Below are 23,598 nucleotides of genomic sequence, written 5' to 3'. Positions count from 1 at the left end.
AATGGAGTAAGGAGCAATAGAAACATAGTAAGCAAAGAAAGTTTATAGTAAATCATTGTAAAAACATGACTAATTGCAGATTGGGCTATAGCTCAGTAGCAGAATACTTGCCTTCCACGTGTGAAGCACTGGGTTCGATCCTCAGCACCACATAAAAATAAATAAAGATATTGTGTCTTTCTACAACTAAAAAAAAAAAAAAAACATGACTCATTGGCCCAATTCACCTATGCCACTGATAGACTCTTCTTACCTTTACCTACTATCCCATATTTTGAAATTAAAAATCTGTATCACAAATAATGGGCCCATTGACCAGAAGACACCTAGAACTGCACCTGGATCTAAGCCTGGGCAATGAGTGGACGAGCAGTGTTCAAGCAGCATCTAACAACACAGCACACAAAATACAACCACCAACTCTGGATCAGACACGCAGCATCTAACAACACAGCACACAAAATACAACCACCAACTCTGGATCAGACACGCAGCATCTAACAACACAGCACACAAAATACAACCACCAACTCTGGATCAGACACGCAGCATCTAACAACACAGCACACAAAATACAACCACCAACTCTGGATCAGACACGCAGCATCTAACAACACAGCACACAAAATACAACCACCAACTCTGGATCAGACACGCAGCATCTAACAACACAGCACACAAAATACAACCACCAACTCTGGATCAGACACGCAGCATCTAACAACACAATATAAAACACCAAGTCTGGGTTAAAAGTCTGTAAAAATATAATACTTTTTAAAGTAAAATATATGCCTCCTAGAAGTGACGGGTTGAACTGGCCGGCATTGAAGACACACGCAGATAAGACTTAAGGACGCCAGTCGTCCAGCAGCCAGGCAGCTCACATTCACCAGCTCACGTTGCACAGCCTCTACGAGGTGGCTGCCCACATCCTCACAACTGCTTAGGTGCGGTCCATGTCTGATGGATGAGAGTTGTGCCAGGAAGAGCCCGAGCCACACCGTGGTGAGGGCCGCCTATGGTGGAGGCCTCGGCTCTGGTGTCCCTGCGTCTGTGAACAGGGCCGTCCCTGCTCTGCCCTTTCTTCCTCACTGTGACTCCCGCCCAGAGAGGCTGGTCTAGCATACACATTCTCCATGAGGCCCGTCAGGTCTTCCTGCAATAAGGGAGACCACATGGTAGTGCAGCATGGCCCTTGAGCTGTTTTCAAGAGTGAATCATTGACAAGAAAGCACAGAAATGCAAAATGTGAAATAATAAAATAAAGGCACAAAAGAGGTGGCAAAGCAAGACAACCACGTGGAGCATGGCTCAACAGGGAGGCAGGACCAGCCTCAGCCCTGAAGAACTCAGGACTGGCCCTCCAGAACTCCTGGAACAGAAGAACCAGGACAAGGGTCTCTCAACGTGGCAGCGTGGACCCGATAATCACAAGGGAAAGGTTGACATGGGTGCCTGAGTGGCCAGCATAAGCCGCAGTAGTTATTTGACTTGTTACTAGCTCAAAAGCCGCATTTCCTATGTGATGTGATGTAGCTTCTTGAGAGAAGACAGAAAAATTTAACTAGATTCTACTTCCTACTCCTTTGTAATTCTGGGGCCATTCAGCACGTTGCCGTGTCTTGGCTGAATGGCGGTTACGGGTCCCAGGTGAGGTGTGACTTGTTGGAGGAGCTAGAAGACCCCCCCACTGTTCCCAAGTGGCCCCCCCACCACCACCACCAGGCTCTGCTTACTTATGGCCCAACTGTCGGCAGACCACAGCCGCATCCTCGTCAGTCCAGCCATCGTCACAGACTGTCCCCCACTGGCCATGGACGTAGACCTCCACTCGTCCTTCCTTCTCATTTTCTCCATCCACCAGTCTGACAGGAAAACCTAAGTCACAATTCAAAGGTATCAGAAAAGGTTTCACAATTCAAAGGTATCAGAACAAGCCAACTTGAGTAGAAGCACGAAAGGCTACAAAATACAACTGTTTCAATCAGCCTGGAATCAGGGGCAATTTTTTTTTTTTTGAGAGAAAAAGATTGAGCAATAAAAGCCAGCATGTGTGCCCTTTGGTCACCTTTTCAAGCTCTACTAAACTGTGTCCCCAGCACTGGGAACAGGCTGACACTGAGGACATGCACTAGCTATTTGTTGAATAATCAAATGAATAGACAAATAAATGGATGGATAGCACAATAAAATCATGAATTATTTTATTACAACTTTGGAATAGTAAATAACATTAATGCAGAGTTGTTTTTATTTTGTGTCTTTTTACAAACATGGGTAACCTGAACAGGTCTAAAGCCAGAGGAGGGAAAGACAAGTGGCTGACAGGTAATTTCTACCTAATGCTCTTTGCTTACTATTGATTCCAAGGGGAGGACCTAAGTCAGAAAAGTTACTGAGATTCCAAAGTTGAGAAATTTATCTCTAGCAAATTGAGGCTTAAATCAGGCAAATGAAATGGTCTGTGAAGCATCCTCTTTCTACCCACACTAGTAATGTGGTGTAACTTAACACCCTAAGACTTGCACACCTTCACACAGAATAGCAGCCATTAGGGGACTGAATCCAGTACAACTGCTGTCCTTACAAACAGAAGTCTGGACACAAAGTCACACACGGAAGGAGGGCAGCAGGAGGAGACAGAAAGACTGCCACCAAGAAGCCCAGGAGAAGAGCCCAGCACCTGCTCCCTTTGTGCTCGTTCTCCAGGGACCAGCCTGCCCAGACCTTGACCTTGAACTCCTGGCCTCCAGCACCGAGGCAGTAAAGACCCCTGCTTTAGCCACACAATGTGGGGTACTTTGTCACAGCAACGGAAGCAAACTCACACACACACACACACACACACACACACACACACACACACACATCTGATTACCTAGGAAGACCATCCTAGTTTAGAATCTAATGGTAAGGATTCCACAATGAAGCAAGCAAAATTATCAGGAGAACTAAAGAGGACAGAGCAGACAGCCAGTAAACAAGATTCCGTCTAATACATTTAAGTGACCCATGGAACTACTAAGTCTACCTATGTGAGCTGAAAGAACACGCTGTCCGCAAGATGGACAATGCTCCTCAGATCTGGTTCCACTTCTCCATCCTCTGGCCTAGAGCTGCTGGCTCCCTGGTTCCCATCCTGGATGGATTCCACTCCCAGATAGGGCAGGCCCAGCATGGGACTGCAGAGCAGAACCACAGCAGCAGTGCTGGCCAAGTGCCCATCTGTGCACTCCTCACTAGTAGCTGAAGAGACTCGGAGTTCAGCGAGTCCTGAGATGCTGGGTGCAGTCGCCGCACCTGATGCACTGCCTCAGGAGGCTGAGGCACAGACCACAAGCTGCAGCCCAGCCTGTGTCAAGATAAAACACAAAGGCTGAGGGTGCAGCAGTGGGTCCAGCCTCAGTTCCAAACACAGAAAAACAGAACACTGAAAAAATGACAGCTCATTAACGTGTTGGATACTTTGGGGTTCTTTGCAAGAGAATTCAGGTACAAAAGTGATCCTGAAAGACCAGATTCAAACCGATAAAATTTTTAATGTTTTCAACATTCACAGTTTTGGATCCTTCGTTCAACATTAAGACAACATGCACACATGGAACTAGATCTCATGTTCCATCCCAGCACTTTCAGGGAATGTTTTTATAGATGCTAAACATAAAAATAATAAAGTATTTTAAAAGTCCAAATGGCATATTTTGTAAAAATAATGCATATGACATTTCTGAACCTGATTTTAGTCATTTTACAACATCACTGGACTTTCAAATCTTGAAGGGAAATTGGAATGCAAAAGTAATTCTACAAATATACTCAAAGTTCTTTTTGTTAGAACAGTTATAATAATATGTAACATGCTTTATTTCTAAAATCTTAAGTATAAACCATTTGGGAAGATTGACAATCCCAAAGGTACACAATATCTTAATTACATATTTCAAACTGATTTCCAAGTAGTTTACTTTAATTCTTCCTATAACATTGATACATTGTTTATAGAAAATAATAACGTGTCCTAAAAAAAAGTAAAATCTATCACAGATACAAGTTAAAAGTCTAAGTTTTATACTGTAAGACTTCAGAGACAACTTCGTTGTTAAGGAAATTTCACCAGGACTTAATTCTCTGAACTCCACAGTTAACCTCATGTGAAGATGAACAACACATCCTACTGAAGTTTCCCCAACTGGCCTAGGAATGATGCTTTCGGGCATCCTGTCCACCACAGAGAGTGTCCATAAAGCGGTAACTAATTCAGGAAGAGTTTTGTGCACACTGAATGAACATCACGGTTCAGTGCTCGTTAACTACCATGGTGCCCAAGAGGCGAAACATCTCCCTGCTTCTAAACGCTGTTCATATCATCATCCCCAAATCTCCTCTGTAAGCTTCTCCTTCAACACAATATGTTTTAGTAAGCGGGAAGGTTAGGCTCCATCTTTCTATCCCCAAAGACATTTGGCTCACTGAATGTCTCATTGTCTGGGGAGCCAGACAATGTTCCTCAAACAGATGGCTTTAGTTAATAGACCAACCACTGAGATTAGGATCGCGGAGAGTCACAAGAACAATCATACAGTTGATCCACAATTACCACCCTCAGCTTTAAAAACATTTAGACACGTCTAGAATTCTAGAATGAAAATGATTTCCCGGAGACCTGAAGACATTAGTTGCTCTAACTAAACAATGGGCAACACGGGCCTTCCAAGAACTAGGATCTTCTAGATGTCTCCAGCACTGATGGACAAGACTGAATGGATCACTCCATGACCCAAATCTGCTCCCTGAGGCCAGAAGATTCCCTACAGGCAAACAGGTTCTGTCTTCACCAACTAAATGCAATCCTGCATCACATCATCCTGAGGCATGGAAAACCCTCCGTAGGAAGAGGTGGGGGAAGAGAGAACTACTAAGAAGAGACTGAAATGGGCCTGTGAGGGACGGAGGACGGAAACCTCCCGAAAGTGCAGCACCAGGGCAGTGAGTCGGCGTCTCACCCTCTGAGCACAATCAGGGTTTGCCAAACACTTGGGCAGGCTTCAGATCTGCCACGTGGCTTCAACACGGTCCATGACACCATCACACAAGGCATTCCACCTCACAGCTTCAAAACAGGAAGAACCAGGGTCGATTCAATCCTGAGGTTGGAACGAGGCCCTACTCTGCCTCCTGTCAGACCTGCAGAGCTCCTCAGGAGTGGCTCACTGCCAATGTTCCCACCAGATCTTTACCATAGCTACTTCCGGACCATTAGAGAAGCTAGCTACCTCTTATCCAAATGCAAGTCTGAACAAATCTGTAACCGGGGAGCCAGAAAGGCTCCTGTGGTTTCTAGAACCACCTGTGCCTCTTAGGATGATGGAGGTAGGACCTTCAAGGAATCTGCTGGGAAACCCACTGGGGAACTCAAAGGGCAACAGCTGGCTGGTGACCAAGGACTGACCAGGCCTCAGGACCAGAGAGGAAATCAGTCATGACACAGGGGAGAGAGTAATGATTCTTTTAAAGCAGCTCATCCAACTCAAGGAAATCAGAACAGGTGACTGAGGGACAGTGGGTGAACATGCAGCTTCTTCCACCTTCGAGGAACATGTGATTATTAAATGAGAAACATACACTTGTAAGTAACAGAAAACAAGTTTATGGGTAGAAATTTCATAACATTAGTGCAGAGACTCAGGAGATTTTGGGGAGAGAATGGACTTTAAAAACCAGCTTCGAGGGGCTGGGGATGTGGCTCAAGCGGTAGCGTGCTCACCTGGCATGCGTGTGGCCCGGGTTCGATCCTCAGCACCACATACCAACAAAGATGTTGTGTCCGCTGAGAACTAAAAAATAAATATTAAAAAAATTCTCTCTCTCTCCCCCTTTCTCTCACTGTCTCTCATTCTCTTAAAAAAAAAAAAAAAAACAAAAAAAACCCAGCTTCGATAAGAAACACTTCACATTCTGGAGCAGGGGCTGGGGACGCAGTGGCCCTGTGACCTGCAGACTCAGTGCACTGCCAGCCCTCACCCAGGTGCAGGCCACGCCCCTTGCTGCCCAGGTGGCAGGTGATGCCCACGTCCTCCCTGTGACTGCATCGTGCCGGCCCCACGGGCCCCTGGAACACTGGAGGAAGCTGGCTTCCCTTCCCGAGCAGTGGACGTCGTCCAGCCAGATGGGCCCTGTGCTGGCTTCAAAATGGTGGGCAGGGGCTGGTCTGCCATACCTGTGGTGACAGAACAAACAGTGCACAGCGCTGTGCGCGCCTGTTTCCAGGAATCAGCACAGACACCTGACTGGGCACCTGCCTCCAGGGGACAGGCCTGCCTGGCTCCTCCCTGGAGCCTCACAGCTGTTTGCTTGATGACACATTTCAGTCACTTAAACAATCCTGAATGATCCAACGAGAGACTAAGGGACCGCTCCTTCTTGTGTTCTGTTACAATTCAACCCACCGACCAGAGTGCAGACAGGAGCTGAGCCTTCACTCCTGCCCACGAAGTGGCACAGAGGCAGAGGGGGGACCTGGTCTGCAGGAGCCACCTGGGCTCCCGTGGTCTACCGGCTCTCCAGGCCTCCCTGGCATCTTCTCCAAGACCAGAAGTGGCCAGTGTCATCTGTTCCACCCAGTGCCCCTCCCAGGGCAGACCTGGACTCAACCCTGGAGCACTGAGAGTTCTTGGCTTTTCATAAGGCTACATAAATCTAACTTTTAAAAGTTTTGTGAATCACGTGAATGCTGAATTGAGTTGACTCTACCTGTGACATCGTACGTCCCGCCCACATCCAGAGCGGGGGGTGGAAATAGGGTTCCCCTCGGTTGAATGGGAAATAAAACCGCGAAAAAAACACAGAACACAGAAAGTAGTTTCAAAATCAGGGGCAGGATGGACACCAGATCAGACGATCAGATGGAGGAAGTGAGCCTCTAGACACAAGGGGCCTGGGCCTGCTTTGTGAGTCTCAGGAAACATCACAGGGACTGTACAGAATGTTCTTCTCCAAAAAAGGTTCAGTTCCTAATGGGTTGCGCCCACCTCTGGAGCTACTGTGAGGAACCTGCCAAGCAGAGTGGAGGGAAAGGTACGGGCCTTGGGCAACCCATTGCTGTGGACAGTTTCCAGTGCCAGGTCTGTCCCTCCCTGGCTTCCACATGCATTTCACGGATGGCTTCCTGCAGCGTGATTTCAATGGATCACTTGTGGTGAAACATCTGGAAACTGTCACTGTTTCCCTGGGCTTTGCTGCAGCTCTCGTCACCCCCTCCTTCTTCTTCTGTTAAGTGCAGCACCTGCCAACACCTCTGCCATGTCACCAGAACCCTGCACGCTGCAGAGAACAGCTTTACAACAGTCAGTCTCCGCACTCTGCGTGGAAAGAAAAGACTGAATGGGCTCAAGAAACAAAAATGAAGTGTGCAGGAGAAGTCCAGCCTCACTGACGGCTTTCACGAACGAGGAACACATGTGCAAACGAGTGGCGAATGAGGGATTCTCCAATCTCCCCCGCCTGTGAAGACGGTGCCACTGTCAAGTCCACAGACGCTAATGACATGTCATGATTCTCACCGATAAATGTTAATGTTTATTGGGATGTTATGTCATATCCTTGACTTTATAATTTTAATAACTGTTCTGCCCAAGAAAATTAAAATTTGAGGCAATTATCTACACTTATATCTTTATCATGGCATTATTTACCACTAAACTGAAATGAGATTAAACATTGATCTTAACCTAAAAATCTAACCTGAATATTAAGTAAACTATGGTGTAAACATTTGATGGATATTATGTTATTATTAAAACTTGTGACTGTAGCAACATAAAAGTGAAAAATGCTGATACAAAAATAAGACATCTATTATAAGACTCAATATAAAGCTATACACCCAGATTATAATATGATAGCATAATAATGGAAAAATATGGATAGCTTTTTAATCTTGGTTCTTTTCTAAACTTTCTGTTTTATATTACTTTTATAAATCTTAACATCTATGTTAAAAAACGGCCTTGCCCAGCTTGAAGAGTTCAGGGAACATCTGCAATCAGCTCTGGCTTAAGGTGAGGTGAAAGAATGTCACCAATTTCTGCAGGCTCTGGAATATTACTCCAAGCACGACAGCAACATGGGGAGCAGAAAGAAGGGGCCCAAAGGCCTTGCTAGTGGTCATCACCCTGGAGGCACTGTGCGGTGACATGGAGATGTCTCCCAGAGCATGACACTCAGCCTGTCAGTGGGCGAGGTCACAGGGCAGTCCCAAGGTCACTTCATGACAAGAGGCTGTTTGTCTCTTAGTAATCATCACGCACTCTGCAGAGGGGATGATGTAACACACTGTTTCCCTGGGCTTTGCTGGAACTTTAGACCCCAGGAGGTCAAACAAAGGCAGTGCCCCATCAGAATACCAAGAGGCATTCAGAGACTTACTGCAGACACAAAGGACTGGCAGTCGCCCTGGCTTCAACCAGGGTTTTCAAGAAGAGGGGCAGGCAGGAAAGGCAAAGGGGACACTGGGCAGGAGGTTCTGGGCTGGGGTGCGGCTCCAGGGCAGAGTGCTCCCCAGCACGGGCAAGGCCTAGAAAGAGGAAGGAGGGACGGAAGCGAGTAGTGGAGGTCAGTGCTCCTGTGGAGTGGGCAGGCAGGCAGACGAGGGAGGACGCTACCCCAAGCCCTCCAAGGTGCCGTTACCATTTTGCGCCCCACCAGTGGACCTTACGCGAATCCCAGCTGCCGGCAGGCCACGCGGGTGTTGGGCTGGGTCCAGCCGTCATCACAGATGCTGCCCCACTGCCCCTGGTAGTGCACCTCCAGGCGGCCCTCATGGCTGCCCCGCCCACCTGCAAGTCTGATGGCCCCGTCTATGGTGAGAAGTGAGTCGACTCTCAGGAGAAGGCACCGGAAATACCCTGGTCAGCCCCAAGGCTCTGTGGAAGCTCCGTTAGCACCCGGGGTCACTGCCTGAACCTGTCCTGGGGTCTGCACTCTTATTCTCTAAGCACAAAAACACACTCTGATATAAGTCCAAAGGACCTCTCTTCCCTAGATTAAATCATGTTTGGGAAATTTCCTATAACTTACAGTCTAAGCAATTCTAGTCCTTTGCATTTTTAAAAATCAAGGAAATATAGTAACTTGGAAATAGTTCAAAATTCTAACTACGAATGAAAAACACCAGATTATGAAGACAGAAAAGGCTATGCTGGGTGAATAACAATCTACCATGTCAATGCATTTATTAATCCTTAGGCGTTTGTGAATCATAAAAGTGGGGTACACACCTTGCCCTTGTTCTTTTAGAGATGATGCATATCAGAAATTTGAATTTTATTAACTCAATGAATAAGTAACCCCCAGAGGATTCTATAAAAGGCTTCTAAGAAGATACACTGTACAATTAATTTATTTTTTTAGAATGATGTTTAAAAGCCATTTCCATCTGAGATAATCTGACCCCCTCTTAATGAAACATGAATATCTTGGATAAAGGTCATACTGTCCGTGAATATGAAAGGTCTCCTGGAAGCATATGTCGGTGTACTATGTCACTGTCTGCACAGTGCTCAGACACACCTAAGCTCATCTGAGTGCCACAGCTGCAGAAGTAGACAGGGCAGCCCAGGACCGGGATGTGCTTTGGCAATCGCTGGCATATATCATAGACCTGGTAAGAACAGATGCACAGCTGTCTATAGAGATTTGAATTCCGTATTCCCTAGTTCCTAAGAAGTTATTCTTTTGGTGTTTAAAGAAAGAAATTTTTCCTTCAAGTTCTTTTCATCATAGAAGCAATGGATGTGTGGTGACAGCTCTTGCCTGTTTTTCCTGTCCTGCTGACCATGTGGTGAGCAGGCACACAAATGCTACTCTGCAGTCAGACTCACCTCCTGTGACAATGGCCCTATGTGACAGACATGCTGCACTGGGAATAGTGTAAAAACTGAGCATTGCAAAGCCAACCTGGTGCTTTAGTCAACAATCACATCAATGTTTTATGCCAGTTGTAAACATATGCTAAGACAAGACTGATGAACAGATGAACTGAAGGTGGCTTGCAACCTAATGTCTGGAATTCATCATCCCACATCTAGCTTGCTAACTGAGTGCTATACGACAAAGTCCTGCTTACTTGTCTAGCTTTATACAATTGTACAGCTAAAAAATTAAACTAAAAATTAAACTTAAACTTAAAAATTCAGAAATATCTATGGATAAGAAGCTAACACCTCAATATATAATTTGCGCTAGACTTTTCATTTTTATTTGGAAGAGTTATGATGTTCATTTGGAAGCATTGTCTGAATTGAGAAGGGCCACTCAAGTATGTCCAGCGGCTGGAGGCAGGGGCTGGACATGAGATCTTACCTATCAGAGGTGCACAGGACACTCCAGCATCTTCTCTATGGCCACAGTTATGCTCTCCCCAGGAACTCTTGGGACACTGCTCAATGGAAAGCTCATTCCCGGTGCAGCGCACTTCATCCAACATTATGGGGCCAGATCCTTCCCCAAAATACGCCTGAGTCCATGCCTTAGCAACGCCACTGAACAAACAGAAAAAGAAGAATTCTGAGTTCAATAGCAAAGGTTGACCTGACATTTTTTTGTATCTGGTAAACCCATAATCATTATCAATCTCTACCTATAAATTCTCTCCATGGCACAACTTTTTGCATTTCTTTGTTGTTTTCTTTATTTCTGAGTCTGCTAGCTATTCCCTACATTGATCTTGCTTTTCTTCACCAGCAATGGAGCCTCACATTTTTAAGAGGGCAATGGCTATCCACACTTTCCTCTAGATGCACAATGTAAAATGCACCTTTTTAACCATTTTAAGTGTCCAGGGGAGCCACTGCATTCTGTGTAGGGAAACTGTCGCAACCACCCACTTCCAGAGCTGTTTTAGAATTCTGCACAAGGACTGAGTTTCTCCAAGGACATCTAGGTACAGAATTGCCTGTACCACTTCCAGGATGTTCCCTGCTCCACTCCTTCTGCCCCACTGGACCAGGGGCTGCTGCAGAGCTTGAGCAGCAGCTGTGGGGCTGGGCTCCAAGGTACCAGGTCAGGAATGACAGACCGCAGCAGGAAGGAACCTGGGCCCTTGGCTGAGAACCACCCAGCCAGCCTCCAGGTGGGGGCCCAGCCTACCGCTGTCCCAGGGTGGCTGCTGTCAGCTCTCTGTTACTCACGGACAACCCATTTCTAACAAAATGTCTTTGCACTAATTCATTCGTACTAAATTTACCTCTTCCACAATTCAAAGTGATAGCATATTCTAGAACCCCAGATTCCAGGGAAGGTTGAGATCGCTGTCACATGCTGAATGACTTTACAAACTGCATTTCTAGCCTCTTTTAGCTTTTTTAAGTTTTAGATTTTCAGCATTTATATTTGCAACTTTTTAAATTGAAGAAAAATTTTAAAAAATGATTTTAGAAAGAATATTTATGGAGTTAATTCATAGCTACATGTTGTTTTCATCACAGATTATAAAGCGGTGGCCCCATGGCCTTCTGCCCATGACCTCCCCCCTGGGCCTCAGGCTCCTGTGGTGGAGACACACACAATCAGAGGCAAGCACTTCCAAGTGTTTTCATACACTTTAGTGTTTCACAGAAATGTTGTAGTGTGCTGAACAAAGCATTTGGGGCAGAGAAAGCATTGATGTTTCTAGAAAAGTATTTTAAGGCAAATTGATCTTATAGTAGTTAGGTGTCCACAGGCTGCAAAGAAATTCAGACATTGAGAGCTACTCACAGTGGAAGAGGTTCTCTCCAACCAAAGGAAACATGTCTGTGCCAATGCCAGTCGCTAGCATCTCCACAGTAAATAGAGCTCAGCTTAGGTAGCACTACGAGCAATTTCCAGAACGCACAGGGCAGGTATTGGCTGATACAGCCAGCACACACACCAGTATGGGCCTGCAGAAGGCAACTGCCTGAGTTGTGTGCCTGAGACCCCAGGCTCCTCTCCAGGGGGAGGAAGCACATCAGGAGAGAAGAGGCCCTGCCACCTGGCCAGTCCTGCATGCCCATGCTTTACAAGGCCCTGAGTAAAGACTGGCTTCTACACTTTATAATGGTTGGGGAAACAATAAGAGAATAGGATTTGTTATAAAAATTAAATAAAATATAAATTTCATTGTTGAAAAGCAAAATTTCACTGGAACAAAGCCAAACTTGCTCCTAAATTGTGGTCTAAGGCTGCTTTTGTGAGACATCACACCACTGATGAGATGTGAAGTCTAAAAAATTTATTGTGTGACCCTTTAAGAAAACTTGGCAGACCACTTTTTAAGAAAACTTGGCAGACCACTGTGTTTAAGGGAAGGCAAAGGTGAAACCTGAATGAGAGGGCAGCAGGCTGGAGAAGGAGGGGAGGTCCAGATGGAGGCCCAGGATGGATCTCTGCCTTGAGACAAGTGCCAGGAAAGAAGGTCTATAAAGGGATACCACAGTGGGTACAATTCACTGGAACCAATATGGGAATCATAAAATTAGATCCCCAACTCATAACAGAAATAAAAACAAAATGCAGATGGTTTAAAGACAAAAGAGGGGTGGAGGGAAGGAAGGGGGAAGGAAAGGAAGAACTCTGAGAAGACATGAGAAGACAGGAAATTAAAACAATAGGCACAGAGTTCTGATAGCCTTGAAGAGAGAGAGAGAGAGAGAAAGAGAGAGAGAGAGAGAGAGAGAGAGAGAGAGAGAGAGAGGTGGGTTTCCTGAGCAAGATAAGAAGCCCATAGTCAGAACAAAGACCAAAGAAGTAAATTCATCGACATGCAGATTGAAACCCACCAAAGAGTAAAATACACCATGTGTGGGTCTGGAGAAGGCAACTGCCTGAAAAAAACCAGCCAAAAGTCCAGAAGAAATATTCATAATATGTAACAGCAACAAAAAAAATCTCCTGGTAATGATCAATGGCAACTTGTTACAATTTAGTGAATGACAACCAACATGCGTGGAGATGCACTGGGAAAGGACAGCAGGAAAGCCTGCGGCTCCTGCCCTGTGAAAAGAAGCTAGAGCATCTGATGCCAGACCAAACAGCAGCAAAGCGCTCTCAGCCCTTATCCCAGCAGAGTCAAAATACCGTTCTTATACAGTGCGCAGCTGCAAGGCAGCAAAATCAGCCTCTCCATGCTCACAAAACCCCACAAATCCCAGAGTCATGCAAAGGCTGGGGTCGGGCAGGGTGGGCTGGTTGACTACTGTGTTGAGGCCCACTGTCAAGTAAACCTGAGGGGGAAAACATTAACCAGGAACTCATGATGTAATGCACACGGGGTTTCTAGCTAATCTTGACTCACTGACAGAAGATCTGCACACCCACTCCTCAGCCAGTCGCTAGCATTTCCTGCTGCTGGCTTCTGGGAAAACCAAGGAAGACCAGAACTCTGTCCTGAGGGTGGACAGTATGGGAAGCGGCACAGACCTCAAGAGCTGACCGTCAAGGCAGAGCTATGCAGGTTCAGGTTCAGGGTGCCTGTCCCCTGTCCCTGCTGCAGGGACACCATCCCACCCCAGCCTGACGGCCCAGTGCGGCCCAGTGCCCTTACTTGCTAGCTGTCAGAGTGCAGGGCTGCTCTGAAGCGAGGCTTCTTACCGAGCAGCAGAGCCCTCCCCAGACCCTTAACCCGTTCAGTGATCAGACTTCGCTAGTGAGTGTGTCCTTTGTTCCCTACACCCCCCATCGACAAAGGCCAAATACATAGGCCCCTCCCTCCCAGGCAGGGCCAGCTCTCGGGGAGACAGAAGAGGTCGGGCTCCTTTCCCCAACACTGGCTGTGACACTGCAGCCTGAGGGACCTCACGGCAGCTGCACTTGTCTCCACCTGGCTCCCAGCAGCCAGGCCCACCTCCCTCCTGCCCCATGCTGCATCCAATTAACACTTGGCAGAAAGAAAAGATCCCCAATTAAGTGAGTCCTCACCTCAGGACTCTGCTTCCCTGACAAGTCACCTGCAGGGGCATTGGGTGATCTCAGAGGACCAACTTCCCCACCTCCGGAAAAAGGTCTCTCTCCTGCTCAATAATTTCATCCACCAACTATCTTTATCATACAATATTTTTTAAAATATAAGAAATAGCAAAATAAAAGAGCAAAGAAAAAATACTTTAAAGCAATTGATACCAGAAGTTTTTTTTTATTCTGACAACTCAATATGATACATGATAATTTTATGGGAAAAAAACCCCTAAGATTCAAAATGGCACATCAACACACAAAAATGTGGTATCAGCATTCTACTCTGTGCTTGTAAGGTTCGGGATGACATGGGGGTGTGCTTTTAACAGTAAGCACATGCAAAAGAATTCGCAGGTCTCCACGGGAACTCTCCTGGTAAACTACCCAGCTCAACTTACCCAGTGTTCCAGCATCTGGCTGTCTCCATCCACTTCCTCCAAGTTCTGGGTTAATGAGATTTAAGTGTCTAAGTGCAATCATCCCTTCAGCATTTAGGAAGCTTGACAGCCATCAAAACAAGCAGACCCCATTACAACACGAGGTCCGCCAGGGCACCTCACAGAGGGGCAGCCACTCTCCAGGAGCATGGTGTCTGCAGAACTCAGGTGGAGCTCCTGAGAAGCGACTGAAACTTGAGTCAAGCGGCAGTCAAGCTGCCTGCCATCACCCATCGCCTTTAAAACATGATTCCATCTGAAAGTCCTCAGCCTCCACATGAGCAGGGCAAGTGCACAGAGGGGGCGCTGGGCCCCCAGGTGTGCTTCAGTGCAGGTCCACAGGAGAACTCCAGCACCAAGTAAGAAAAAGCAAGAGACGGACGCAGACAGGTCTCCATGGGCTGGGCACTGGCCCTCACAGGGCGTGTGGAGGACCTGGCTGCCAGCCCTGAATCAGACAGCACTGCCACACAGTGCTCCCAGCGTGACGCCGTGAGGGGCTGGGGAACTGTCGGGGGGGGGGAGTCCCCAAGAGAGGCCTCAGCTGTGTGCCCTCCCCGAGGACTGTGGTGCCCTGGTCGTCCTCTTCCTCTCTCCACCACATACCTCTGCCATGACCAGCTGCCTCACCTCAGGCCCCAAAGCAAAAGGGCCAGCAGACCCAGCCTTGAAACTTGCATAGATAGCTTACTTAGTGTCACAAACACAGCCTCCAAGAAGAATCAGTGTCATTAAAAAAGAAAAGAAAGAAACTTCCAAACCTGTAAGCCCAAATAAACCTTTTTTCTTTAAGTTTATTGTCTACCACCTTTTGTTATAATAACAGAAAGCTAACACCCTGGTTTATCTGGAGATAGTTTTCCTTTTAATAATTTTTCCAAACATGAATCTCATTATAGAAAGACAGCAATGAGATTATGCCTGAGAAAGCCCTTAGCACCTTACTTAACCCAGGGGTGTACGCAACAATAAAGTCTTTCTGGTGATCCCACCTTAATCTGCTTTTGTGTGACACCTGTTGCTGTCAACATGGTCTTTGTTAAAGAACTATTTATAAGTGAAAAAAAATCTGTATCTTTCATGAAAGAATCACAAATTCCCAAAATGGCTTTGATATTGCAGATGTTATTAATATTCAGTGTCATTTAAGTTTTACATGCAATTTATTTAATATTTATTTTTTAGTTGTAGTTGGACACAATACTTTTTTAAAAGATAACATCATTGTATTTTTTATACATTTATTTTAAAATTTTTTTTTATGTGGTGCTGATGATGGAACCCAGTGGCTCACGTGTGCTAGGCAAGTGCTCTGCACTGAGCTACAACCACAGCCCTGGACACAATACCTTTATTTTATTCATTTATTTTTTTATGTGGTGCTGCAGATGGAACCCAGGGCCTTGTACATGCTAGCCGAGCGCTCTCACTGAGCCACAACCCAGACCCTTATACGAAATTTTCTAAGCCACAAGAGGTTGCCCTTTCTCCACAGGAATGTATTAATAGTAATAAAAAAATGCTTTCCACCTTGAATTTAGAATAACCCTTTCCATGACAGGTGATATTAACAGATCACACAATACTCAGTTCTTAACATTTTGGGTAAAGACACAGATTTCTTAGTAACCAACCTGAAAATCAACTGGCACATCGCTGAACACATATAACATAGAACATGTAACTGATAATCCAGTAATCACAGATACACATGCACAGTGGAGTGTTTTATAAGATTCATAGCTGACTATGTGGAGGTTCTTACGAAAACTGTTTGATGGTCCCCACCCAATGCCCACTTTACTTTGAATGTTTAATGACATCTTTTCAGTACAAAAGTTCCGAATTCACTGACCAAGACAGCCGATGGGTGCTTCACACCTACTGCAAGTGCTTCCTGAACTAGGGAACCCGCCCTAGCTGCGGACATCTCAGTAAGACCCCCGTTACTCTCTCCCTGACCAAGACAGCCCATGGGTGCTTCACACCTACTGCAAGTGCTTCCTGAACTAGGGAGCCCGCCCTAGCTGCAGACATCTCCCTAAGACCCCCGTTACTCTCTCACTGACCAAGACAGCCGATGGGTGCTTCACACCTACTGCAAGTGCTTCCTGAACTAGGGAGCCTGCCCTAGCTGCGGACATCTCCCTAAGACCCCCGTTACTCTCTCACTGACCAAGACAGCCAATGGGTGCTTCACACCTACTGCAAGTGCTTCCTGAACTAGGGAGCCCGCCCTAGCTGCGGACATCTCAGTAAGACCCCCGTTACTCTCTCCCTGACCAAGACAGCCGATGGGTGCTTCACACCTACTGCAAGTGCTTCCTGAACTAGGGAACCCGCCCTAGCTGCGGACATCTCCCTAAGACCCCCGTTACTCTCTCCCTAACCAAGACAGCCGATGGGTGCTTCACACCTACTGCAAGTGCTTCCTGAACTAGGGAACCCGCCCTAGCTGCGGACATCTCCCTAAGACCCCCGTTACGCTCTCACTGACCAAGACAGCCAATGGGTGCTTCACACCTACTGCAAGTGCTTCCTGAACTAGGGAACCCGCCCTAGCTGCGGACAGCTCCCTAAGACCCCCGTTACTCTCTCATTGACCAAGACAGCCGATGGGTGCTTCACACCTACTGCAAGTGCTTCCTGAACTAGGGAACCCGCCCTAGCTGTGGGCATCTCCCTAAGACCCCCGTTACTCTCTCCCTGACCAAGACAGCCAATGGGTGCTTCACACCTACTGCAAGTGCTTCCTGAACTAGGGAGCCCGCCCTAGCTGTGGGCATCTCCCTAAGACCCCCGTTACTCTCTTCCTGACCAAGACAGCCGATGGGTGCTTCACACCTACTGCAAGTGCTTCCTGAACTAGGGAACCCGCCCTAGCTACGGACAGCTCCCTATGACCCCCGTTACTCTCTCCCTAACCAAGACAGCCCATGGGTGCTTCACACCTACTGCAAGTGCTTCCTGAACTAGGGAACCCGCCCTAGCTGCGGACATCTCCCTAAGACCCCCGTTACTCTCTCCCTGACCAAGACAGCCGATGGGTGCTTCACACCTACTGCAAGTGCTTCCTGAACTAGGGAACCCGCCCTAGCTGCGGACATCTCAGTAAGACCTCCCGTTACTCTCTCCCTGACCAAGACAGCCGATGGGTGCTTCACACCTACTGCAAGTGCTTCCTGAACTAGGGAGCCCGCCCTAGCTGCGGACATCTCAGTAAGACCTCCCCTTACTCGCTCACTGACCAAGACAGCCGATGGGTGCTTCACACCTACTGCAAGTGCTTCCTGAACTAGGGAACCCGCCCTAGCTGCGGACATCTCCCTAAGACCCCCGTTACTCTCTCCCTGACCAAGACTGCCCATGGGTGCTTCACACCTACTGCAAGTGCTTCCTGAACTAGGGAACCCGCCCTAGCTGCCGGCATCTCAGTAAGACCCCCGTTACTCTCTCCCTGACCAAGACAGCGATGGGTGCATCACTCCTACTGCAAGTGCTTCCTGAACTAGGGAACCCGCCCTAGCTGCGGACATCTCCCTAAGACCCCCGTTACTCTCTCACTGACCAAGACAGCCGATGGGTGCTTCACACCTACTGCAAGTGCTTCCTGAACTAGGGAGCCTGCCCTAGCTGCAGACATCTCCCTAAGACCCCCGTTACTCTCTCACTGACCAAGACAGCCGATGGGTGCTTCACACCTACTGCAAGTGCTTCCTGAACTAGGGAGCCTGCCCTAGCTGCGGACATCTCCCTAAGACCCCCGTTACTCTCTCACTGACCAAGACAGCCAATGGGTGCTTCACACCTACTGCAAGTGCTTCCTGAACTAGGGAGCCCGCCCTAGCTGCGGACATCTCAGTAAGACCCCCATTACTCTCTCCCTGACCAAGACAGCCGATGGGTGCTTCACACCTACTGCAAGTGCTTCCTGAACTAGGGAACCCGCCCTAGCTGCGGACATCTCCCTAAGACCCCCGTTACTCTCTCCCTAACCAAGACAGCCGATGGGTGCTTCACACCTACTGCAAGTGCTTCCTGAACTAGGGAACCCGCCCTAGCTGCGGACATCTCCCTAAGACCCCCGTTACTCTCTCACTGACCAAGACAGCCAATGGGTGCTTCACACCTACTGCAAGTGCTTCCTGAACTAGGGAACCCGCCCTAGCTGCGGACAGCTCCCTAAGACCCCCGTTACTCTCTCATTGACCAAGACAGCCGATGGGTGCTTCACACCTACTGCAAGTGCTTCCTGAACTAGGGAACCCGCCCTAGCTGTGGGCATCTCCCTAAGACCCCCGTTACTCTCTCCCTGACCAAGACAGCCGATGGGTGGTTCACACCTACTGCAAGTGCTTCCTGAACTAGGGAGCCCGCCCTAGCTGCGGACATCTCCCTAAGACCCCCGTTACTCTCTCATTGACCAAGACAGCCGATGGGTGCTTCACACCTACTGCAAGTGCTTCCTGAACTAGGGAGCCTGCCCTAGCTGCGGACATCTCCGTAAGACCCCCGTTACTCTCTCACTGACCAAGACAGCCAATGGGTGCTTCACACCTACTGCAAGTGCTTCCTGAACTAGGGAGCCCGCCCTAGCTGCGGACATCTCCCTAAGACCCCCGTTACTCTCTCCCTGACCAAGACAGCCGATGGGTGCTTCACACCTACTGCAAGTGCTTCCTGAACTAGGGAACCCGCCCTAGCTACGGACAGCTCCCTATGACCCCCGTTACTCTCTCCCTAACCAAGACAGCCCATGGGTGCTTCACACCTACTGCAAGTGCTTCCTGAACTAGGGAACCCGCCCTAGCTGCGGACATCTCCCTAAGACCCCCGTTACTCTCTCCCTGACCAAGACAGCCGATGGGTGCTTCACCCCTACTGCAAGTGCTTCCTGAACTAGGGAGCCCGCCCTAGCTGCGGACATCTCAGTAAGACCTCCCGTTACTCTCTCCCTGACCAAGACAGCCGATGGGTGCTTCACACCTACTGCAAGTGCTTCCTGAACTAGGGAGCCCGCCCTAGCTGTGGGCATCTCCCTAAGACCCCCGTTACTCTCTCCCTGACCAAGACAGCCGATGGGTGCTTCACACCTACTGCAAGTGCTTCCTGAACTAGGGAGCCCGCCCTAGCTGCGGACATCTCAGTAAGACCTCCCCTTACTATCTCACTGACCAAGACAGCCGATGGGTGGTTCACACCTACTGCAAGTGCTTCCTGAACTAGGGAACCCACCCTAGCTGCGGACATCTCCCTAAGACCCCCGTTACTCTCTCCCTGACCAAGACTGCCCATGGGTGCTTCACACCTACTGCAAGTGCTTCCTGAACTAGGGAACCCGCCCTAGCTGTGGGCATCTCCCTAAGACCCCCGTTACTCTCTCCCTAACCAAGACAGCGATGGGTGCTTCACTCCTACTGCAAGTGCTTCCTGAACTAGGGAACCCGCCCTAGCTGCGGACATCTCCCTAAGACCCCCGTTACTCTCTCCCTGACCAAGACAGCCGATGGGTGCTTCACACCTACTGCAAGTGCTTCCTGAACTAGGGAGCCCGCCCTAGCTGTGGACATCTCAGTAAGACCCCCGTTACTCTCTCCCTGACCAAGACAGCCCATGGGTGCTTCACTCCTACTACAAGTGCTTCCTGAACTAGGGAGCTCGCTCTAGCTGTGGACATCTCAGTAAGACCCCCATTACTCTCTTCCTGACCAAGACAGCCGATGGGTGCTTCAAACCTACTGCAAGTGCTTCCTGAACTAGGGAACCCGCCCTAGCTGTGGGCATCTCCCTAAGACCCCCGTTACTGTCTCCCTGACCAAGACAGCAGATGGGTGCTTCACACCTACTGCAAGTGCTTCCTGAACTAGGGAGCCCGCCCTAGCTGCGGACATCTCCCTAAGACCCCCGTTACTCTCTCCCTGACCAAGACAGTCGATGGGTGCTTCACACCTACTACAAGTGCTTCCTGAACTAGGGAACCTGCCCTAGCTGCGGACATCTCCCTAAGACCCCCGTTACTCTCTCCCTGACCAAGACAGCCGATGGGTGGTTCACACCTACTGCAAGTGCTTCCTGAACTAGGGAGCCTGCCCTAGCTGCCGACATCTCAGTAAGACCCCCGTTACTCTCTCACTGACCAAGACAGCCGATGGGTGCTTCACACCTACTGCAAGTGCTTCCTGAACTAGGGAACCCGCCCTAGCTGCGGACATCTCCCTAAGACCCCCGTTACTCTCTCATTGACCAAGACAGCCGATGGGTGCTTCACACCTACTGCAAGTGCTTCCTGAACTAGGGAACCCGCCCTAGCTGCGGACATCTCCCTAAGACCCCCGTTACTCTCTCCCTGACCAAGACAGCAGATGGGTGCTTCACACCTACTGCAAGTGCTTCCTGAACTAGGGAACCCGCCCTAGCTGCGGACATCTCCCTAAGACCCCCGTTACTCTCTCCCTGACCAAGACAGCAGATGGGTGCTTCACACCTACTACAAGTGCTTCCTGAACCAGGGAGCCCCCCCTAGCTGCAGACATCTCCCTAAGACCCCCGTTACTCTCTCCCTGACCAAGACAGCCGATGGGTGCTTCACACCTACTGCAAGTGCTTCCTGAACTAGGGAACCCGCCCTAGCTGCGGACATCTCAGTAAGACCCCCGTTACTCTCTCCCTGACCAAGACAGCCGATGGGTGCTTCACACCTACTGCAAGTGCTTCCTGAACTAGGGAACCCGCCCTAGCTGTGGGCATCTCCATAAGACCCCCGTTACTGTCTCCCTGACCAAGACAGCCGATGGGTGCTTCACACCTACTGCAAGTGCTTCCTGAACTAGGGAGCCCGCCCTAGCTGCGGACATCTCCCTAAGACCCCCGTTACTCTCTCCCTGACCAAGACAGCAGATGGGTGCTTCACACCTACTGCAAGTGCTTCCTGAACTAGGGAGCCTGCCCTAGCTGCCGGCATCTCAGTAAGACCCCCGTTACTCTCTCACTGACCAAGACAGCCGATGGGTGCTTCACACCTACTGCAAGTGCTTCCTGAACTAGGGAACCCGCCCTAGCTGCGGACATCTCAGTAAGACCCCCGTTACTCTCTCCCTGACCAAGACAGCCGATGGGTGCTTCACACCTACTGCAAGTGCTTCCTAAACTAGGGAGCCCGCCCTAGCTGTGGGCATCTCCCTAAGACCCCCGTTACTCTCTCCCTGACCAAGACAGCCGATGGGTGGTTCACACCTACTGCAAGTGCTTCCTGAACTAGGGAGCCCGCCCTAGCTGCGGACATCTCCCTAAGACCCCCGTTACTCTCTCACTGACCAAGACAGCCGATGGGTGCTTCACACCTACTGCAAGTGCTTCCTGAACTAGGGAGCCTGCCCTAGCTGCGGACATCTCCCTAAGACCCCCGTTACTCTCTCCCTGACCAAGACAGCCGATGGGTGCTTCACACCTACTACAAGTGCTTCCTGAACTAGGGAGCCCGCCTTAGCTGCGGACATCTCCCTAAGACCCCCGTTACTCTCTCCCTGACCAAGACAGCCGATGGGTGGTTCACACCTACTGCAAGTGCTTCCTGAACTAGGGAACCCGCCCTAGGTGCGGACATCTCCCTAAGACCCCCGTTACTCTCTCCCTGACCAAGACAGCCGATGGGTGGTTCACACCTACTGCAAGTGCTTCCTGAACTAGGGAGCCCGCCCTAGCTGCGGACATCTCCCTAAGACCCCCGTTACTCTCTCCCTGACCAAGACAGCAGATGGGTGGTTCACACCTACTGCAAGTGCTTCCTGAACTAGGGAGCCTGCCCTAGCTGCGGACATCTCCCTAAGACCCCCGTTACTCTCTCCCTGACCAAGACAGCCGATGGGTGCTTCACACCTACTGCAAGTGCTTCCTGAACTAGGGAACCCGCCCTAGCTGCGGACATCTCCCTAAGACCCCCGTTACTCTCTCCCTGACCAAGACAGCCGATGGGTGCTTCACACCTACTGCAAGTGCTTCCTGAACTAGGGAACCCGCCCTAGCTGTGGGCATCTCCCTAAGACCCCCGTTACTCTCTCACTGACCAAGACAGCCGATGGGTGCTTCACACCTACTGCAAGTGCTTCCTGAACTAGGGAGCCCGCCCTAGCTGCGGACATCTCCCTAAGACCCCCGTTACTCTCTTCCTGACCAAGACAGCCGATGGGTGCTTCACACCTACTGCAAGTGCTTCCTGAACTAGGGAACCCGCCCTAGCTGCGGACATCTCAGTAAGACCTCCCGTTACTCTCTCACTGACCAAGACAGCCGATGGGTGCTTCACACCTACTGCAAGTGCTTCCTGAACTAGGGAACCCGCCCTAGCTGCGGACATCTCCCTAAGACCCCCATTACTCTCTCCCTGACCAAGACAGCCGATGGGTGCTTCACACCTACTACAAGTGCTTCCTGAACTAGGGAGCCCGCCCTAGCTGCGGACATCTCCCTAAGACCCCCGTTACTCTCTCCCTGACCAAGACAGCCGATGGGTGCTTCACACCTACTGCAAGTGCTTCCTGAACTAGGGAGCCTGCCCTAGCTGCGGACATCTCCCTAAGACCCCCGTTACTCTCTCATTGACCAAGACAGCCAATGGGTGCTTCACACCTACTGCAAGTGCTTCCTGAACTAGGGAGCCTGCCCTAGCTGTGGGTATCTCCCTAAGACCCCCGTTACTCTCTCCCTAACCAAGACAGCCAATGGGTGCTTCACACCTACTGCAAGTGCTTCCTGAACTAGGGAACCCGCCCTAGCTGCGGACATCTCCCTAAGACCCCCATTACTCTCTCCCTGACCAAGACAGCCGATGGGTGCTTCACACCTACTACAAGTGCTTCCTGAACTAGGGAGCCCGCCCTAGCTGCGGACATCTCCCTAAGACCCCCGTTACTCTCTCCCTGACCAAGACAGCCGATGGGTGCTTCACACCTACTACAAGTGCTTCCTGAACTAGGGAACCTGCCCTAGCTGCAGACATCTCCCTAAGACCCCCGTTACTCTCTCCCTGACCAAGACAGCCGATGGGTGCTTCACACCTACTGCAAGTGCTTCCTGAACTAGGGAGCCTGCCCTAGCTGCCGGCATCTCAGTAAGACCCCCGTTACTCTCTCACTGACCAAGACAGCCGATGGGTGCTTCACACCTACTGCAAGTGCTTCCTGAACTAGGG

The 23,598-nt window shown here is 49.4% G+C and overlaps 1 protein-coding gene across 1 annotated transcript in view; it reads right to left on the bottom strand.

Moving 5' to 3' along the window:
- Positions 1 to 23,598, bottom strand: part of Prss12 (serine protease 12) — a 70,821-nt gene that overhangs the window by 15,693 nt on the left and 31,530 nt on the right. The window contains 5 exon segments of the mRNA XM_078022190.1: positions 1,740 to 1,881; positions 6,025 to 6,093; positions 6,096 to 6,220; positions 8,717 to 8,858; positions 10,363 to 10,541. Of these exon segments, the coding sequence (XP_077878316.1) occupies positions 1,740 to 1,881; positions 6,025 to 6,093; positions 6,096 to 6,220; positions 8,717 to 8,858; positions 10,363 to 10,541 (657 nt within the window).

The sequence above is a fragment of the Ictidomys tridecemlineatus genome, chromosome 9 (assembly GCF_052094955.1).
Source record: "Ictidomys tridecemlineatus isolate mIctTri1 chromosome 9, mIctTri1.hap1, whole genome shotgun sequence".
In the NCBI taxonomy this organism is placed as follows: domain Eukaryota; kingdom Metazoa; phylum Chordata; class Mammalia; order Rodentia; family Sciuridae; genus Ictidomys; species Ictidomys tridecemlineatus.
The sequence above is the reverse complement of the archived record's forward strand: the minus strand, read 5'-3'. Positions and strand labels throughout refer to the sequence as shown.